This window comes from Sturnira hondurensis, unplaced genomic scaffold, assembly GCF_014824575.4.
Source record: "Sturnira hondurensis isolate 20B ecotype Veracruz unplaced genomic scaffold, ASM1482457v3 Scaffold0005791, whole genome shotgun sequence".
NCBI classification, from domain to species: Eukaryota; Metazoa; Chordata; class Mammalia; order Chiroptera; family Phyllostomidae; genus Sturnira; species Sturnira hondurensis.
Genome location: NW_028078422.1, coordinates 208,459 through 227,933, shown reverse-complemented (window position 1 = coordinate 227,933; position 19,475 = coordinate 208,459). Strand labels below are relative to the sequence as shown.

The 19,475-nt window shown below is 54.8% G+C and overlaps 1 protein-coding gene across 5 annotated transcripts; it reads right to left on the bottom strand.

Moving 5' to 3' along the window:
• Window positions 1–648: 648 nt before the first annotated feature.
• On the bottom strand, window positions 649–19,429 carry CUNH19orf47 (chromosome unknown C19orf47 homolog). Of its 5 annotated transcripts, none has more exons than XM_037047463.1 (11): window positions 19,343–19,429; window positions 17,790–17,891; window positions 15,488–15,539; window positions 10,934–11,021; window positions 10,697–10,811; window positions 8,988–9,069; window positions 5,626–5,763; window positions 4,792–4,944; window positions 3,469–3,539; window positions 1,599–1,947; window positions 649–934 (listed from the first exon to the last, which is right to left on the bottom strand). In XM_037047463.1, exons 3-11 carry the CDS (start codon window positions 15,504–15,506, stop codon window positions 837–839), a joined length of 1,113 nt encoding a protein of 370 aa, XP_036903358.1. In that variant the 5' UTR covers window positions 15,507–15,539; window positions 17,790–17,891; window positions 19,343–19,429; the 3' UTR covers window positions 649–836. The 5 variants fall into 5 exon arrangements, with proteins under 5 accessions (XP_036903358.1, XP_036903357.1, XP_036903359.1 ...); XM_037047462.1 differs by adding an exon at window positions 15,887–15,951 and having other exon boundaries at window positions 841–1,947; XM_037047464.1 differs by lacking the exon at window positions 19,343–19,429 and adding exons at window positions 15,887–15,951; window positions 18,342–18,360 and having other exon boundaries at window positions 841–1,947.
• Between the last annotated feature and the right edge of the window lie 46 nt (window positions 19,430–19,475).

Below are 19,475 nucleotides of genomic sequence, written 5' to 3'. Positions count from 1 at the left end.
TTCTTCTGCCCGAGCACCCTCGCCTGAACTTCACATGGCTGTCTTCTCTCATCTGCAGCTCAAGCCTACCTGTCACCTCCTCCAAAAGGCCTTCTTACTACCAACACCTAAAGCGACCCTGGCTGCTTTCACACCCCTCAGTCTTCTGGAGAGCATGGTCACTGCCTCCCTGGATGGAGTGGTCAGCCACGTGGGCAGGGGCTTGTCCACCCTGCTCTCAGAGGGGTCCGGGCCCCCAGAACAGGGGACCCCCGGACCCCCAGGACCCTGGGGTCCTGGCCCAGGGTCGGGGCTGTGCAGCAATGAGCAGGTGGAAATCAAATCTGCGAGAACCCTTCGCCTTCTAACGGAGCCTGCAGCTTGGAGAGCAGCCAGCAGACAGAGAGAAAGAAACAGGTGAAATTGAGGGAGGGGGAGGGCAGAATGACAGAACCAAGGCACTTTAAGGGAAGGAGGAGGCCCAGCGGAAGGGGGACCGAGTCCAGCCTGCCTGTGGACTTGGGGCCCGCAGCAGAGACTGGGCCCACGGAGGTGCAGGCAGCCTGACCTTCAGAGGCAAAGCCCAGCCCTTCGCACCCCACCCCCAACATTGTGCTTTGTGTAAAAACCAACCTTGTGACTCACCTTCAAGGAGGGGAAGGAAACATATGAAAGTCACAAAAATATATTAAAACAGCTGTTTTCTTCTCTCTCGGCACTGGCCTTCCTTCCCAGTGCCCCTTGCCCACCACCCTCCACGGCCTTTCAGAGAAAAAGATGCCCAGGGCAGGAAGACGGAGGTGCCCCAGCTGCAGCCCAGGGCCCGGGCAGTCCCTCCAGCCTGGGAGTGAGGCCTGCTAACAGTCTCTACGGGCTCCACGCCACTGTCGACGAGGGGGCCGCTGGGAGGCCGGAGGTGCAGGAGGGCCAGGCAGGACGCAGCGGACAGTCGGGCCTTGCCACAGGGACAGAAAACAGAAGAGAAATGAACAGAGTGCAGGAGGGAGACAGGGAAGTTACAGCTGGGGGACAGAGGAGTGGGGGAAGTCAGGAAGCAGCAGAGTAGGGGGGTACCCAACAGGTGACGCCCACTCTGGGGGACCAAAAGGCCAAGGAGCTGGGGTTTGAGGCAGCGGATGCTGCTGAGAGGGAGGGAAGGGGACATAGGACAGCAAAGGGGCCCTCGGCACTTGGGAAAAATGGTGGAAAAGTGGTAGAAAACTGGGCCCCGCCAAGGCCACAGTCAGAGAGGACAGAACAGAGGAAGTGAGAGAAGGGACGGTCCCAGAGTGGCAAGGCCAGGCCACGACGACGACCACCTCAGACTCAGGAAAATGAGGTGTGTCCCCACAAAACTGGGACCCAGCCTGAATGCCTGAGGGAGACCAGCAGTGCCATCCAGAAGCGGGGGCTGGTGCCCTCGCTGAGACTGACGGAACCAGGAGCCTGGAAAGGGGCCTGCGCCCCACCTGCGGGCTAGAAGGTCCTGCGGCCCAGTCTTTTGAACACGCTCACAGAGCCTGCGTGGTCCATCTGGGCACCAAGGCCCTCACTGGAGCTGTTCCCCCTGGGCCCTAGAGTCCTCTTAATGGTGACCTTGACCTTGGCTGAGGACTTACTCTTGGTGCTCGTGACCTGGCTGTCCTGGGCCTCGGGCACGAGGGCAGTCTTCCCCAGTCTCTGGATAATGCTGACTTTGGACAGAGACTCTGGCTTCCTCTCGAGCCCTGAGCGGGAGGAAAGGGCCAGGCGCCGCAGGGTCGGGGTGTTGGCCGTGGTCGCTGAGCTTGTGGCCTTGGCTTTGACGGTCAGTGCTGGCTGGGGGCTGGTCCTGGCTGGGCCCTGGCCGAGCTTCTTCAGGACCCCGGCGTACTGTAGTACAGAGCTACCGCTCTCGTTGTCGCTGTCCCAAGCTAGGTCTTCTTCCATCTCTGGGGTAGCCCCCAGGCGGCTGAAGACTCCCGTGGGCTGTGGAGGTCAGAGATGAGGCGAGTGAGTCACTGAGTCACCTACCCCGTACTCACGGAGAGCTGCCTCCTGAGCCTGGCCCCATGGGGGTCACCGCTGGGAGACACCATTAGTGACGCCCTGGATAGTGGCCAGAGCCATGACAGGGGGTACCCAGGGAGCTGAGAGTGGCCCAGAGGAGGCTCCTGATCTTGCATGGAATTCAGGAAAGGCTCCCTGCTGAAGGGACATCTGAGGTAAAATCTAAGAATTGACAGGAAGTGGGTCTAGTAAGGAGGGGAGGAGAAAGCATGTGTCACGAAGAGGTAAGACCATCAGCTCAGGTTTGCGGGTGAACAGGAAAGAAAAGACGAATTTGGTCATCACTCAACAGATACTTTCTGAGTTCCTTCTCTGTACCTGGCCCTGGGCTGGGCGGGGCTGGGCACACAGCTGGGACCAAGGTAGACCTGGCGCTGCCCTCAGGGGGCCCTCAGGGGGCCCACAGTCCAGAGGGGAAGACGGACCTGGCTTTGGAAATGACACAGTGATTCTCTAACGACAACAGTTCTGGGAAGCTTCAGGAAGCACCAACATTAGGCCGGGCCCTCAGAGCTGAGGCTGCAGTGGAGGGCGTGTGGGCTAAGTCCCCGAGTCAGGAAGGAGAATGACTAGAGGTCTTGCTCCGTGCCAAGCTCCTGACGGGGCTGGGTCTTCAGCCGCGTGCCCCCGAGTGCTAGCGTCATGCTCGCTCCTGCTATGATGACTCCAGGAAGTGAGAAGAGGCCAGAGTGGGGGAGGCAGGAAATGCAGTGGGGGAGCTACACCACAGCTGATACAAGGCAGCGTTTAACGTGTGCTTACCACACCCCAGGCACCCCCGGCACCATGCAAATGCGTAGCCCTTAATCCTCACGACCGCGCTATGAGATGGGCACTGTACAGATACGGAAACTGAGGTAGGAAGGGCATGAGTGTGTCACCAGGCAGTGGCAGAGCCTGATCCCCTCTAGGCAGCGGGCCCAGGCTGGGCTCCTGACCAAGCACCGTGCCTGGAGCCCAGGAGACTGCCGGCCGAGGAAAGTGGGGGCAGCGCACACTGGGCTGAGGGCTGAGGGGTTCGTCTGTGTGGAGACCAGAGGCCACCGCCCTGTCTGGACAGGGATGAGAGGCAGGGCAGGCAAGACCGGTGGCACCTTCAGCCTCATGACTGCCTAGAATGAGGGCGGTGGGGCGCCCCCAAGCCAGCGCCCGAGAGGAGTTGCTCTGGGGAACGACGCTAAGGCTGATGTGGGACATGGTGGTGGCAGGGGTCCAAGAGCAGCATCCAAGAGCTGGCCAAGCCCCGGGGCTGGACATGGGCAGAGGTCAGGGCAGGAGACAGACAGGGAAGCCACCAGAGCAAAGAAGGGGACTGAGGCTGGACAGGTGGGTGAGATGGCCCGAGGGTGTGCCAGGGGTGCGGTGTGGGGAGGGTCAGGAACAACACCCAGGGAAGACGAGAATTCCAGAGCCCCGATCAGCTCCCTGTCTCCAACTCACTTTATTTCCCGTCGTCGTGTCTGCCTTGGTCTCGGCGCCGAGGCGGTCAAACACGGACGTCCTGTGGACACCTGGAGGGAAGCGAGGCCTTCATGCAGCACCTGCTGAGTGGCCCCTGCGGGCCCACACCAGGCTGAGCACCGTGCAGACAAGGGAGGCACGGCCCGGGCAGCACGGGTACCAGCAGGCACGGACGGGGCCCCGTGGGGTTTCAGGTCTGCACCGGCGGGACAACACTGACTTGGAGCCACACGCGTCGGGCCCGTGTGAAATGTGGGAAGTGTCCCCTACAGCTGACACACATTTTTGGTACCTGGTACGAGTTCATAAGGTGCGTGTGCAGGAGGAGTTCTTAATCCCTGCTGGTGCCTCCCACCCTTTTTGGGGTCATAGGCCTCTGAGAGGATCCGGTGCACGGTAACAAGTCCTTTCCCTAAATGGCTGCCCACGGGATGCTCAATGTTGCGATACACAAACGCTGTGGGAACGTTCAACGACCACTGACCAGGACAGGTTCGGGTATGCCTGGGGTCTGCGGGGACTGGTTTCAGGACCCCCACGGACACCAAAGTCCTTGAAGCTCAAGTCCCTCACATACAATCACATACAATCATACAAATTTCCACAGAGGTCACCCACTCATCACTGCATTCACATGGATTCAGTGTAGCACGCAGCACGCGGCAAATTCAAGTTCTGAGGTTTGGAAATTTCTGGGATTTCATTCCTGCGTGTTTTCGATCTGCAGCTAGTCCAGCCCACGGACGCGGAGCCTGGGGGTACGGAGGGCTGGCTGCAGATGCATGTGTGCCCACGCGCAGAGATCTCCACAGAGGGGCCCTTGGACCCTACAGGATGACGCTGCGCATTCAGAAAGAAGCGCCCGGGTGTGCGTTGACATGCGTACAGATGCAGACGGGTTCAGGGATCCCAGTCAGGGATGCAGTCTGGAGAGTAAACAGCAGGCAGGGGATGTGCAGGGGACGGAAAGAGTCTGTTTTTACTGTATACGCTTCCGCATCATCTGAGTGACAACGACCGTTCCCACTTTTCTGGGCACCCGTCCTCGGCCAGGCCATCAGCAAACCCACACCCCTGCCCCCTGGGGAAGAGCACCAGCCGAGGGACCAAGCAGGCCCGCCATGCTAACCTCAGGACAAGAGGGCACAGGGGGCGACCTACTCCTGCCCCTATGGCCACCGTTGCTGTCCCCTTGGTGCAAGGCCCCTGGGTCCAGTTAGAGCCTGCTCCACTGCCCATGCCCAGTGGGATGCGACCGAAGGGAAACCATCTCTGCAAAGCATGCCCCCGCTGGGCCGGTACCTTTCGCCGCCTGTTGCTGCTCGAGGATCTTGCGGGTCCGGGGGGTGGTACCTTTGGGCATGTTGATGATGTACTTCCCCTCCATCTCAGCAGTCACCCTGCGTCTCTTGGCGGGAACAGTCAGGCTCTCCTCCTCCCGGTGGGCCAGGGCAGCTGGGGAAAAGGTGGGGCGAGCACCTTCTAGATGGAACATTCTCCCGGCGGCCGGGGGGGGGGCGCGGGGGGCACTAGATACTTTGCAAAGGGCACCCATATGCCCTTTCTCTCTGTGCGTCCACTGGACTGGAATCCCCTACTTTTCAACCACTCCCATCACCACGGACTCTGAACCACCAAGAAACTCAGAGGCCTGGGCAAGATGGGGCACAGCAGGCACCCCCAGGCTGCAGTGGCTCTGTCTGTGCCCCAAGCAGACTCATCTCCCAGCCCAGCCAGACTCCCCTCAGACTTCGGGTGGGTGGGAAGGTTCTAGAGCTCCCACCAGGTAGGGGTTTCACAGGTGTGCTCGTCTTCAAAAGTTAATCAAGCTGTATACTTACAATCTGTGTGTAAGTTACACCTCCATTTTTTAGAAAAGAATCCCCTCAAATGTGTCAAGGGGTGAGAATGCCAGGCCCTCCCAGGCTATCTTTTCAATGCTTCAGGAATTAATTTGAACTTTCTTGCTTGTGGGACACAAATCAAAGGGCCAGAGGCGGGTGGAGGCACCTCCCGACACCCACAGCAGGAAGGGAGCCGGAAGCACTTGCAGTGTTGGGGACACAGCCCCCAAACACCATCTGCAAACCCACACTCGCCTGCTGCCCCTCCTGCCACCTGCCTGAGTCCCCTCACCAGCAGCCTTGGCGCTCTTCGCTGCCATCTTGTTGGACACAGTGACGGAGATCTTGGAGGTGCTGGTGTCTGGCCGCCTGGGGGGAGTTCCAGGTGGGGAGTCGCGGTTCAGGCTGTTGGCGATCATGCGGGAGGCAGCTGTGGGGCGGAAAGGGGAGAGTCCAGTCCAGTGGACCCTGGAAAGGGGTCCTGGCTGGAGAAGGCCAGCCCCGGGACCGAATGGGGAGGCAGCAGCCAGAGGCACTCTGTGGCTGCATTGTCCCCAGCTGGGGATGCTTGGGGGCTGGGTGGGCCAGTATTCCCAGGAACTAGCCTACCCCTCCCCGCTCCGAGGCCCTTCCACGGGGCCCAGAGCCAGACGGCTCCCACCGCACTTCACCCACCAGTTGCCCAGCTCTGTGCTGACCCTGTCCCTCTCCTCCCCGATCTGCTACAGCCACACTGGTCCCTGAGTCTCGGCCTGGCATTCGGTTCCCTGAGTACCAACAGGCTGGCTCCGCCTCTTCACACACGTCTCCTCTCCTCTCGCGGGCACCTCCTCAGAGAAAGCTTCCTGACCCCCATCAGCCTCTCCCCCTCGTTCCCTGCACTGCACTCTCTTTTCTGAGGACCACTACAAGGCCCTCATCACTGCTCGGCATGAAGTTACACTTATCTGCTTACTGGAGGGCTCTCCCACAAGCACCCAAGCTCCATGAGGAGGCACTGCCTGTTTACTGCTGAAGCCCCAGTGCCTGTAACATTCCTGGCACTTCGCAAGTCCTCAATAAACATCTCCAGAAAAGACGAACACTATTACCAAACTTCCTGACATCCCCACCAGACAGACTCTACTGCCAACCCACTTTACAGACCCGGGAACTGGGGCTCAGCCAGGCCCCTGGACCGTGTGGGTCTGGCTCCAGCTGGCGACCCCCCTCGGGAGTGGAGGGCAGTCTCTGGGGCCCTGATGTTCTGTAGAGCAAGAGGAGGGGTGTCCCAGACGTAAGGTGAGAACCACAGCCCACATCTGGAGGGCCAGACCCGGCATGGGAGGCAGGCGGTCAGGGACACAGTGTTTCACCGAGACAGCCAAGCACCACTCGGGCAGAGAGAAAACAAGTGTCCCTGCTCAGCTGCATGTGAATGGCAGTCGGGATGTTGGAGTCTAAAGAGCTCTCTCTGCCGCCAAAGCCGACACACACGTTCAGCGGCACAGAGGGCACGCCTGGGGCCGTGTGAGGAATGCCATTTTGGGGTGCTCTTCCCACCTTCCCTTCTTCGCAGGTTTCCCCTGTTTCACTGCCTATTTTCGCCACTAGTGATTTTGTTGGTTTTAATTTTTTTTAATTTATGTTAAACTGCCTTGGCCAGTGTGGCTTTGTTGGAGCACCATTCTGTAAACCAAAAGGTCACAGGTTCGATTCCCAGTCAGGGAACAAACCTGGCTTGCAGGTTCAGCCCCCGGCTGGGGCACATGCAACACGCAATCGATCAATGTTTCTCTTATATTGATCTCTCTCTCTTCCCCTCCCTTCCCCTCTCTCTAAAATCAATAAGCACATCCTTGGATGAGGATAAAAATTTTTTTAAAGTATTTAATAAAAACAGTCGGAATGGTACAAAGAGTACACATCACCTAATTTCATTCACGTAGACTTGAAAGACAAAACTAATCCACGCTGTTAGAAATCAAGGGGGTGAGTACCCTTGAGATGGGGAGGCAATGCCGGGCACATTCCTGGATGTGGTGCCGCTGCCTGCATGGTTGCCCATGTGCGAAAAGTCACGCAGCTACACGCATTACGTCATGGTCTGAACCCTTTTCTGTATGTAAGGCGTGAGATGTGTCTGTAGAAAGAAACTCAATTTGTTCAGCCTTCCTCCTTCTTGCCTTTGGGTAGGCCCTGCCCACAGTGACTCTGGGCTGAGCCATGTGACTGTCTCTGGCCAATGGAACAAGAGCAAATGTTATATAAGGAGAAGCTTATCAGGTGATTTGAGAAATGGGGCCTGCCCGCCTTTGCTGCTTTCGGGAGCTCTGCAACTACTACTGTGTGGACGAGCCTGGGCTGGCCTGCCACAAAATGAGAGACGTGGCCAAGTTGCCCCTGTTGGCGCATATGACATCATACCAATCACCAGATGTGTGCGTGAGGCCTCCCAGCTCACCCAGCCTCACCCAAGTTGCCAGGCAACCATTGAGACCAGCTGAACTGGTCCAGTTCAGAAATGACCGACCAGTCATAAAACCACGGGAAATAAAAGTCTGTGTTTTAAACCAGTTTTGGGGTGGCTTGTTAAGCAGCAAAGGCTAACTAATATGCATGTTAAATTTGGGGGGTTTATTTTTTTAAATATATCCTACTGCTAAAAAGTGTAAGTAGAGCCAGTTCTCACCCTTTACAGGTCCCTTATTTTCAAATTCACCTCTTCACTAAGACGTGTGTGTGGCCCTGGCTGGTGTAGCTCAGTGGATTGAGCGCGGGCCTGCGGACCACACGATCGCGGTTTGATTCCCAGTCAGGGCACATGCCTGGGTTGCAGGCCAGTTGCCAGTTGCCAGTTGCCAGTTCCCAGTTCCTGGTTCCCGGCGGGGGATGCATGAGGGGCAACCATACATTGATATTTCTCTGTCTCTCCTTCCCTTCCCCTCCAAGATAAATAAATAAAATCTTCAAAAAAAAAAAGATGTGTGTGTAACTGCACCAACACTACGCTTTTGCGGTCACTCAGAGGCACGTGCGGACCGCCGAAACCCGAGTCGCGCGGCACCCCCGCTCCCAATCGAAACGGAACGGGGCCCACGCTGCGTTCCGGTTCCAGCCCTCACACAGTCAGTAGGCGTTCTTCTCGTGGTCTACTTGGGATCACGTTTTCATACTTCTGTGCCTTTTGTTACTGACTTTGCTGCTGAGGACGTCCCCTGAGCAGAGTGCCGGGGTGCCACTTGGCGTTCCTACGTGCGAGAAGGCCGCGATGCGGATGCCGCACAGGAAACGTGCGCGCGTTCGATTAGCTCCACCCAGAGAGTGGTGGTGCTGTTGGCCGTGAGTCCGACGGTAATGAAATAAGGTGTCTTTAAGTGGGAACACACGTAAAAGAAGGTTCATCAGATGCCCTGATGAACAATGTTCTGATCACAGCCCTGCAGGAACCTACCCCTGCATCTCCCGGAGGAGCGGTGGTCTCGTGATCGCTAATTCCGTGTTCGCGGTGACTCTGCAGAGCAGAGCTACCGCCAGCCCCTCCTTACCCAGTGCGTTCTCCCTAAGAGAAGAGGCCTCAGGCCTTTGCGGCCACCCCTGCGGCCTCCAGATGTGCTCCCCGCCCCGCGGGAGTGTGACAGTGAAGGGCGGAGGGCCCGGGCAGAGGGGACTCACCGCTGGCGGCGCCTCGGCGAATCTCGCCTGGGAGGGGGCTTGGGCTGCAGGGCACCGACTCAGTGGCAGCTTTGCACATGTCCTACGAAAAAACAAAAAGAGGTGCCTCGGTTACCATGGGGACAGGGGCAGGAGGTGGGGGCCAGGAGACCCAGAGATCTAAGCGAAACTAGGGGCACCAGAGCTGCTGGAGGAAGGACTTCAAGACCTCCAGCTGCGAACCATGGGAACGCGTCAGACAAGCCCCGACTGAGGGCCACTCTACAAAACACCTGACCCTGCTCTTCAGAACTGTCAAGGTCATGTGAAGTCACTGGGCCCTACCCCTGACACTAATATAATATTGCATGTCCACTGTAATCAAAAAATTACACTCAGCAAATATATCCCTAGAGTGAATCTACTTAATTATTTAATCTACTTTATTAGTAAATTAATAAATCTACTTAATCAGCTTAATAAAGCTGATTAGCTGTAACTGGAAGGGAAACACTGTCAAGGTCACCAAAAACCTTGGACAACAAAAGCTGTCACAGATCAAGAGACAAAGAACTGCCTTCTGTGTTGACCTGCCGTCAACACCGCGAGGCATCCTGGGATGGAACCAGGACACTGATGGGAAATGGGTTAGAACCACGTGGCCCACAGTTTAGTTAGTGACAGCTCACTGCAGTCCCCTTCTCGGTCCTGACAAAGGCACCATCGCTGTGTGAGAGGTTGACATTAGCAGAAGCTGAGTGAAGGACACACAGAAATTTTCCTGCTGTTGTTAGAACTTTCCTAGAAATTGAAAATTATTCCCAAATTTAAAAGTTTCAATAAAAAAAAGGTTTTCTCCATGACCATCTCCATGATAACTCGGATAATGCCCCTGGCTCGGCGAGCCCTCACTCTGGGGGCCTGTCCTACCCAATGGGAACACGCAGGCCGTCTCCAGGCTGGAGGGGCCCCTGGAACTGGGGCGCATAACTCAGCAGCCACCGGCTGGTACAGCGGAGGGCTTGAGAGTGCCGCTCTCGGGCCGGTTTCCTCTCCGTCAGAGGCAGGCAGGAGCAAACGAGTCACTATGTCTAAAGGGTGGAGACAGCCCAGCAGGCGGCCCGGCAGGCCATGGTGGTGCTTGGTAAGTGTTAGCAACCCTAACTTCGCCAACACTTCATTCCAGGCCTGGCGATCCTTGCCACATACACGGTTTGGTAGGTGGCCTCGGCCACCCTATGCCGCAGGACCGTGCGAAAAGCCTGTTTCAGAGACGCCCAGGGAGGTGAAATCACTAATCTAAGGACTCTGCAATAGGAGAGGCCAATAATGGAACAACCACACTGTTGGCCACCAGCTGAGTCCCACAGGAAGTTCCCGTTCTGGGGACAGAGAAGAATCCTGGTGATGGTGTTCATCATTACAAAGATGGAACTAGTCACAATAATCATAGTTGTACGCAGTCTTTACTGAAGCCCTACTTTTCACAGTGCACTAGGGGTTTATACAATGTACTACGGGCACCCGCCCCACAAAACGCACCTGCCTACGTGCACACTACAGATGAGCAGAGTAAGGCTCAAAGAGTTTAGGCGACGTGCCCAGTGTCTCTCCGCTAACACGGAACCAGCCTCGGAACCCAGGCCTGCCCGCCTTTGCTCCCGAGCCTCCCGTTGGCTCTGCCACTGCCCCCTCCCCCTCAAAACCCAGGGACAAAGCAGAGCACCCACCTGACGGTGCACCACCTTGGCGTGCTTGAGGATGGCGATGATGTCGCCCACCACAGTCACACCCAGCTCATTCATGATTTCCTTGTTCAGATCCAGAAGCATGCTCTTCTGGATCCTGCAGGAGATGGGCAGTGGTGAGGCCGCAGGTGAGCCAGGGTGGCTGGGCCAGCTGGCTCCCGGTCCCCTCCCATCTCTTCCCTCCTCTCCCCAAGTCCAGCCTGTCCCTTGAGCCCTCACCTATTATCCACAAACATCACAGCGTAGTTGACAGCAGGTCCCGGAGGAATGCCGGCTTCCTTAAAGAACTGGATCCACTCGGAAGTGGCTGGCAGGGGCAGACAGGGCTCATTATTCACGTTATTCTCTTCGGAGAGCAACCACAGCAAAACCACAACAGCAACACTTCCCACAAATTAAATGCTCATCGGATGCCGGGCCCTGTGCTGAGTGCTTTGCACGTGTGATGGAATCACGCCGCCTGACAAGCCTGTGAGTCGAGCGGCACTGACTCCTCCACTTTGCCAGTGAGGAAACCGAGGCCCCGAGAGGCTGGGCAGCCTGCCCGCAGCCACACGGACAAGCGGCAGAGTCCCTCAGCCCACGGGCTCCCTTCCCCTGTGGCTCTGCCCTGCCCTGACCTGAGGTGATCATCGCCCGCACAGCCCCCACCCCCCTGCCTGACTGTTTTGGGGCAGCTGAGACTCTGGGTTCTCTGCCCCAAACCCCACAGCAGGCCCAGCCCTTGAGCGTGACAGGATCTGCAGGTGAATGCAAAGAAAAGCCTCAGAGCCCTGGCCAGGTAGCCCAGTTGGTTAGAGCATTGTCCTGATACACCAAGATTGTGGGTTCGACCCCCAGTCAAGACACATATAAGAATCACCCAAAAGCCCTGGCTAGCGTGGCTCAGAGGGTTAGCACCGGCCTGGGGAAGTCGCAGGTTCCATTCTCTGCCAAGGCACGTGCCTGGGTTGAGGGCCAGGTCCCCAGGTGGGGCGAGAGAGAGGCAACCAATCAATGTTTATCTCACACATCGATGTTTCTCTCTCTCTTCCTCCCTCCGTTCTCCTGTCTCTGAAAATAAATAAAATCTTTAAAAAAAAACAAAAAGAATCAATCAACGAATGCATAAATAAGTGGAATAACAAAACTCTCTCTTCTCTCTCTCTCTTAAATCAATAAAAAGATTTCAACAACAACAACAAAGAAAAGGCCCCAGCGCTGTTCCATGGGCAGTAAGCAAGCCCCCCCCCCCAGCACAGGAGGAGCCCAGCCCCACAGTGAGGCATGGGGGTTATAAGCATCAACCTTGGAGCTTGGGTTCAAATCCTGGCTCTTCCTTGTCCCAGCTGGGGGACTTCGGGCAAGTTAGCACCTGGGGCTTCAGTTTCCCTGGCTGTAAATTTGGGAAAATCTTCGACAAGCAGGTACAGAGCACTTGGCACAGGCCCCGCCCCAAGGTCCGTGGGATGCTCCAGGCAGCAAGACCAAGCCCCTTCCTTCCTTCCTGGAGCTGACACTCTAGAGGTAACAGCGTCCCCTTGGGGATGACCTTCAAATCGACCCGACCTGTCAGGCCAGGTGTCAGCTAAGATCATTGATGTCAAGGAGAACTTTTCTTCACATTTTACTATCTCTGAAGCCAGAATCTACCTCACCTTCGACGGTGTGCCACAGTTCAATAGGCAACACTCTTTTTCTTCCCCATGGTATATCACATCGCATCCAACATTCCATGCTAGTTTATTTATTTATCTTTAGAGGGGAAGGGAAGGAGAGAGGGAGAGAAATACCAATGTATGGTTGCCTCTCATGAGTCCCCTGTTGGGAACTGGCCTGCAACCCAGGCATGTGCCCTGACTGGGAATCGAACTGCGATCGTGTGGTTCACAGGCCCACGCTCAATCCACTGAGCTACACCAGCCAGGGCTCCAGGCTAGTTTATATTAGAGAAAAACTGGTACTGCACTGCCCGTTTTGCTTGGGACAACCGAGGCTCCAAGCAGGGTCCAATGTTCCGCAGGTGACAGTGCGGGGCTCCAGCCCCTGCCCAGGGGCCACGCCTCTCCCTTGGAGGCCCTGCCCCCAGGCCAAGGCCCATGTTTCTAGGTGAGAAAGGTGGGCTCATGCCCACGGGAAAGGTGCTGCCACCTTCTACTCTGCACGGGCACTAGGTACCCACTAAGCCAGGGTGCCCTGGCTTCTTCCATCAGCCAAAAGCAGGCACCTTTGTCTAAGTATCAAAGTGATTGATACTTAGTGCCACACAGTGATTGACAAGGAGCAACATAAGTCAAAAGGTTTTCACACACCAACACACCCATGCAACCAGCACCCGGATTAAGAAATAAAACCTTTCCAACATCCCCAACCCCTCATCTTCCCTCTGTAGTTACTTCCTCTGCCTCATTCGGGAACAGTCTAAGTATCAAAGTGATTGATAATCAGTGCCACGTAGTGATTCCATTTATAAATGTCCGGAACAGTAACTCAATAGAAATCCACAGAGACAGAAAGTAGATGAGTGTTTGCCAGGGGCTGAGGTGGGGGCAGTGACTGCTAATGGGTATTGGGGCTTTTGGGCGGAGATGAAAATGCTGAGGCCCTGGCCAGGTAGCTCAGTTGGTTAGAACAGTGGTCTCCAAACTTTTTGGTGGGGCGGGGCGAGGGCAGACAGGAGGCGGAGCTCAGGCGAGGTTCAACAGGCTGTGGATGGGCAGCTGGGGGGTTGGGGCATCATCCAAATACACAAAGGTTGCAGGTTCAACTGCTGGTCAGGGCACTTACAAAACTCAACCAATGAACACAAAAATAAGTGGAAAAACAAATTGATGGCTGTCTCTCTCCCCCTCTCTTTCTACAATCAATTTTTTTAAAAAAAGAAAATCCTTTAAAACTGACTGTGGCAAAAGTTGAACAACTCTGTGAATAGAAAATATAGAACATAAAAACCGCTCAACCGTACCCTTCGAACAGGTGATTGTATAAAATGTAAACTGTGTGTCAATCACGCTCTTAAGGGGGACAGAAGTGCCACGTAGGCTGGGGGTGGCTGGCTGCCTGAAGTCAAGTCAAGGAACCGCAAAGCCCCCACCCAGGCCGCACCATCTCGCCACGCCCAGCAGGTCCTCGAGTAACACTGTTTCATTCCGCGCCATTCATTCTGTTATACCACTGATGAGATACTATGTAACTTAGCTCTTGTTTATATCAATTTGCCTGCGATGAAACTGGTTTCATTGTATGCCGTTTTGCTTAAAGTCACATAACCTACTGACACTGTTTAGTGAGGACTCACAGCATGACTAAGGAGACTAAGAAGGAGACTAAGAAGGAAAATGTGCTCATAAGCCACCAGCTCTAAGACCTGCTCCCATTTCAGAAACAAGAGGAGCAACGATGTGTGTCTTGGCATCAGGGAGGCGTGGCTCCCTGTGCACAGGACTGGAATACTCACAGCAGCTTGTATGGAGTAGCCCCAGCCCAGCAACGCTGCAATATCTACACCAATAAGCAAACGCAAACGGCGGTTACGTCTGTGGGGAAACCCTACACAGCAGCGAAAAAAACTCCAACACCCACGGCAACATCCATGACCTCGGACATTGTGTTCAGCAAAAGCAGCCAGGCAGAAAAGAACTCGAGGCATGTGTTGTTCACGTAAATTCAAAACCAAAGTCCATGGACTACCAAGAAAGGTAAGGAGAGATTATCATAAAGATAGTGGTTTATTCCATCTGGAGGAGAAAAGAGGTTGTGATTGGGGCGGGATCCACAGAGGGGCTGGCCACATTCTATTTCCTGACCTAGAAGGTTGGTGGTAATTCGTTTTGTTTTTGTTTTTGTTTTTTAATCCCTCTTGTATGTGCCCCAACCAGGGATTGAACCTGCAACTGGGTATATGCCCTAACTGGGGATCGAACCTGCAACCTTTTGCTGCACAGGACAATGTCCAACCAACTGAACCACCGGGCTGGGGAAAGGTGGTCTGTTTTTGAAACCTTTTTCTTGAACTATAACGCACACACAACACAGGGCCACATAAGTCAACAGGCTTTCACACACCAACACACCCATGCAACCAGCACCCAGATTAAGAAATAAAATCTTTCCAACACCCCCAACCCCTCATCTTCCCTCTGTAGTTACTTCCCCTGCCTCATGCGGGGAACGGCCAGCTTCCAACAGCCCGAAATGTTTGCCTGTGTCTGTGCTTTACAGAAATGGAATCATCCTGGATACACTCAGCTGTTTGCTTTTTAATTGCTCCTAGGGCCAAATGTTTGATGAACTTTTCTATACACACAATACATCTCAAAAATGTTTAAAGCTACCAGCTAATATCTGCGCTTTGACAATTCCCAAATGGAGAATTTAAAGAAAATAGGGTGATGGGGCTCATGAGAATAATAATAATAGCTAACATTCCTTGGGAACCCTGCCCAGGATTTTACACTCAATAACCTCCTTAGTCCTTATAACATCCCGGGATGTGGGGAACATTAGTGTTTCCATTTTACAGGTGAGGAAACGGAGGCTCTGAGAGGTCGTGTAGGAGATTTGCTGGACTTCAATACCCCCCCTCTTTACAGCTACACTAGGCTGTCAGGAGGCCAGACACAGAGAGCAGGCGAGCAGGCCTCGAGCAGGCCCAGCCCCACCCCCACGTTCCTCAGGGCACAGCTGTCCCTGCCTGTGACGGCCCCCCTCCCCCACCTCGTCTACCCCCAGCAAGGTCACACCTCAAAGAGGGCAGAGGGGAGAGGGGACCCCGGAGAGAAGGCGAAGACTCACCCATAGTCACTGAGACCATTGTCGCCCTGGCCCTGATGCTGCTCCCTGGAGCCTGGAAGGAAGAACGAGGGGAGAGGGCCCGTGAGTGGCCATACGCTGTGGGTGCATGTCGCTCTCTCACTGCCTATCCGCCTGCCGGAGGGAGTTCCTGGACTGGGGGATCAGAGCCCAGGAATAGCCTGGAGCAGCTGGCTGGAGGTCAGCCTGGGCCAGAGCCGCCACCACAACTGTCACTTCTGCCTGGGAAGGGCCCAAGGACGGCGAATGTCCACGGCGCCACTCCCACACACCTCAAAAGTTTCCAGCTGGAATAAGAGAAGAACAGACAAAAGACACCCCCTGCCCAAGACTTTAACCATAAATACGCATTCATTCAAAAACTGATTACTGAGCACCTACTAAGTGTGAAGCACTCTTCCAGGAGCCAGGTATACTGAGGTGAACACACACACGGAGCTTGGCATCTGGGTGAGGATGGGGGCGGGGGTGCAGAAAGCCAGCAAGCAGAACTGTTGGCAGTGCAGGGTGTCAGAAGGCCTTCAGTGTCCTGGAGGGAACACGGAGGGCCGGGAAGGAGAGGCCTGCAGTCCTAACAGGTGACCAGGGAACACCCCTCTAAAGTGACGTTCCGAGACCCAACAGAGGTGGAGGGGTGAGCCCTGTGGTTTACAGAAGAAGAGTGTTCCAGAGAAGGCACAGCAAGTCCAGGGCCCGGGGCCAGGGGCCCAGCTGGCACGCCTGAGGGACAGCAGGAGCTGGCATGACTGCAGCAGAGTGAGCGAGGAGGACAGTGAGAGGTGACAAGAGCAGAGAGGTGGGGCAGCAGGTCCTGAGGGGCTTCAGAGAAGAAACGAAGAGCCAGTTTTCACTTACAGGATTAGCGGGTGCTGGAAAGGCATTAAAGACACATTAGCACCAGTGAAGTCTTCCTCCGGGACATTAACAGCAGCACTGGAAGGAAACTAAGTAACTTTCTCTCTGGATGATTCAATGCCATCGACTCCAGGACCGCCTCTCCCACAGGGCCTGGGCCCAAACTTCCCGCTCAGCTCTCATCCTTCACTCTGCTCCCTGCCACTCGCCCCAGCCCCTCATTCTGGTCCTTCGTCCTCACCCCTCCTCCACCTCCCTGTGGGGTGCAGAGGCCCTCTGCCCAGCACACACGATCTGCCCCCTCCACTGCCCCCGCATTTTGGTGGTATAACAGAAGCAGTGTAAGAGTAAGGACTCTGGACCCAGACTTCAGGGTTCAGATCTGGTTCTACCACTTACTAGCTGTGCGGCCTTGGCAAATTACTTCACCAGTCATGCTTGTATCCCCATCTGTAAACAGGGATGGTATGAACATCACTTACCGTAGACATATGCCGTGAGGGCACATGAGTTTCCATGTACAAGGCACCTGAGCCACTGTCTGGTGCATACTAAGTACTCTCCAAGAGTGGGCTATTCCTCCCCGCAGGCCTCCCACCCCAGCCTTCCCTCTAGTACACAGGGGCTTTGCCTGCCTCCCAGTTTTCACACAGTGTCACCTGTCCCTGGAATGCTCATCTCCTCCTGTCCTCCTGGCAAGCCCTGCTTAGCTGCCGCCTGCTTTGTAAGCTTTCCCTAAGTCCGCACATGTGAGATTCTCTCCTCTGCCCTGGCCAGGATTCATCCTGCCTCTCTCACCAGCTTCTGCTGCATCCCTTACTGATGAACGTGACCACAAGACATCACTCTGCCCACTTGCTTCATTCTCTAAGACCCACTTTCCCTCCTGGATTTTCCTGCTGGACAAAGACAATACAACCGCATCTCTTAAAGGGCAGGGCACAGAGAGGCTTCGACATGTCAGACAGAACAACATGCTACATACCAAGCACTAACTACGCACTGGACCAGAGCCAGGCATCATGCTGATGCCTCACAACCTCCTCATGAGCAAGGACTATTATTAGCCCCATTATAATCAATGAAAAAACCAACTCATCGAGGTGCAGTCGCCACAGCTAGCCAGAAGCTTCACCAGGATTCAGAAATAAGTTCTCACTGATTCCAGTGCCCCTGCAGCAGCTCCTACTGAATGTTTCCGTGTCAGACACTGAGTACATACACACCCCAGTGACTCTTCACGACCACAGGACAAGAAAGTAAAAATGGTCCCCGTGTTATGGATGAGAGTGACAGGTCTCAGGGCACACAGTAACTGCAAGCTGGGACTTGAACCCAAGTCAGTCCAATGCTATGACCAATGCTGGTGGAGGGGGGACTAAGAGCCAGGCACTGCGATCTGTTTTGCAAGGTGTCAGCCAATGCTTACCAGAAGCCTTTATGTACTGGTATCCTCCTACAGCTGCAGAATTCCCTGCTGGACTCAGTATCCTCTCTCCGCCATCAAAAGCCCATCTCCAGCGCTGACTCTCTGAACAGTTAAAATTATAACATTAACAACAGTGGAAAAATGACCACTCCCAAAACTCAAGTAATTACCACGTACCAGATGCCCTGTGCTAAGCCCAATTCACCCTTCCTAACTCTGACTCTGGGGTAAGTTTCTGGGTTTCACTTCCCCCAGCTATAAAATGGTAAGAGCATCTTAAGAGGTTAGAGGGAGTAAGTTCATAAATGTAAACCCTTAGAAAAATGCTCAGCAGGTGACATGTGTGCATTAGACAACATAAATAAATCTTCAGTGAGCTAGGAAAAAGGTAGGACAGTCACTGGCTATGTCAGTCGTGTGCAAAGCGTGAGCTGGAGCAGAGTACAAAGTAACTTGATGGGGTCCCTGGGGCCTGATGACACAGAACCAAATAGTACCAGTTATTCCCTTTCAGTTTCTACCAAGTTTTTATTTTTATTTTTTAATCCTCACCTGAAAACACCCAACCAGGGATGGAAACTGCAACCCAGGCATGAGCCCTGACCAGGGATCGAACTTGCAACCTTTGGGTGTACTGGACAACACTCCAGCAAACAGAGCCACCTAGTCAAGGCTCTGTCTACAGTTTAACAGGTTGTTCTGCTTCCACTGTATTCCAGCTTGTGTTCCTTCTCATGGCCAGCCAGGCCAGTCTTTGTTAAGATAGTAGATTATTTCTCCTTCTCAAGTTAACTGACTGTAGGAAAATGCATCAGTAGTTTTAAAGAAAAGAAAAAAATCATGGGATTTGGAAAAAGTGGCCAAATAGTAAGTGGCAGGATGTTGCTTTCCCTGAGTCCAGATTCCAAGTTTTTCCTATTGCTGTCTTTGAGCTTCCTCCTTCCCTCTGCTTCTTTGGAAATTCCAGCTACACCAACGACTCTTGGAATCATCATTATGATAGTCCCAGTCTAGTAAGCTCCTACCCATTACTGCGCCAGGCCCTGTGCTAAGGACTTGATATGTACATTTCATCAGCATCCTCATAGGGACCCTGTGACACTGGGACCATTGGCCCACATTGTATAAATAAATGAAATGAGGTCCGGAGAGGTGAAGGCACAGGCCCATTGCCACGAAGTGGAGCTGAGATTTGAACCGAAATCTGTTGGATTCCAAGTCCAACAATCTTTCACGCTCCCACACCCAGATATTCCAGGCCAAGCACAAACATCACCATCAATACTAACACTAGTTCAATAACGAGTGAGCACCGTGCCAGGCTCTGAGCGAGGGGCTCCGACAAGCACGAGCTGAATTCTCACTCCAACCCATGAGGAGGAAGCTGTAGTCGGATTATGACCCCCACTCTACAGAGGAAGAAACTGAGGTTCAGAGAAAGAAGTCGCTCGTCCGGGGCTGCACAGCAGCGTCGGGACTGATTCCGGAGCCCCGAACGCCATCCGACCCCACCGTTTCCGGCCCAGTCCCACCTCCCCCGGCCCGCGCCTCACCTGGCCCTCGGGGCCCGCGCCCACTCGCGCAGCCCGCCCGCCCGCCCTCCCGGCGGAACCAACTGTCAGACCGCCCCCTCCCTCGGCCTGGAGGCCCGTCCCGGAAGCACCGCCCCTGCTTCCGGAAGCCGGA

Excerpts from the sequence above, each read along its gene's own strand:
- CUNH19orf47 (XM_037047462.1), bottom strand. Across the intron at positions 9,070-10,696 it reads CCAAGGTGGTGCACCGTCAG|GACATGTGCAAAGCTGCCAC; the intron begins GTGGGTGCTCTG and ends GTTTTTTCGTAG. Across the intron at positions 5,764-8,987 it reads TCGCCGAGGCGCCGCCAGCG|CTGCCTCCCGCATGATCGCC; the intron begins GTGAGTCCCCTC and ends TCCGCCCCACAG.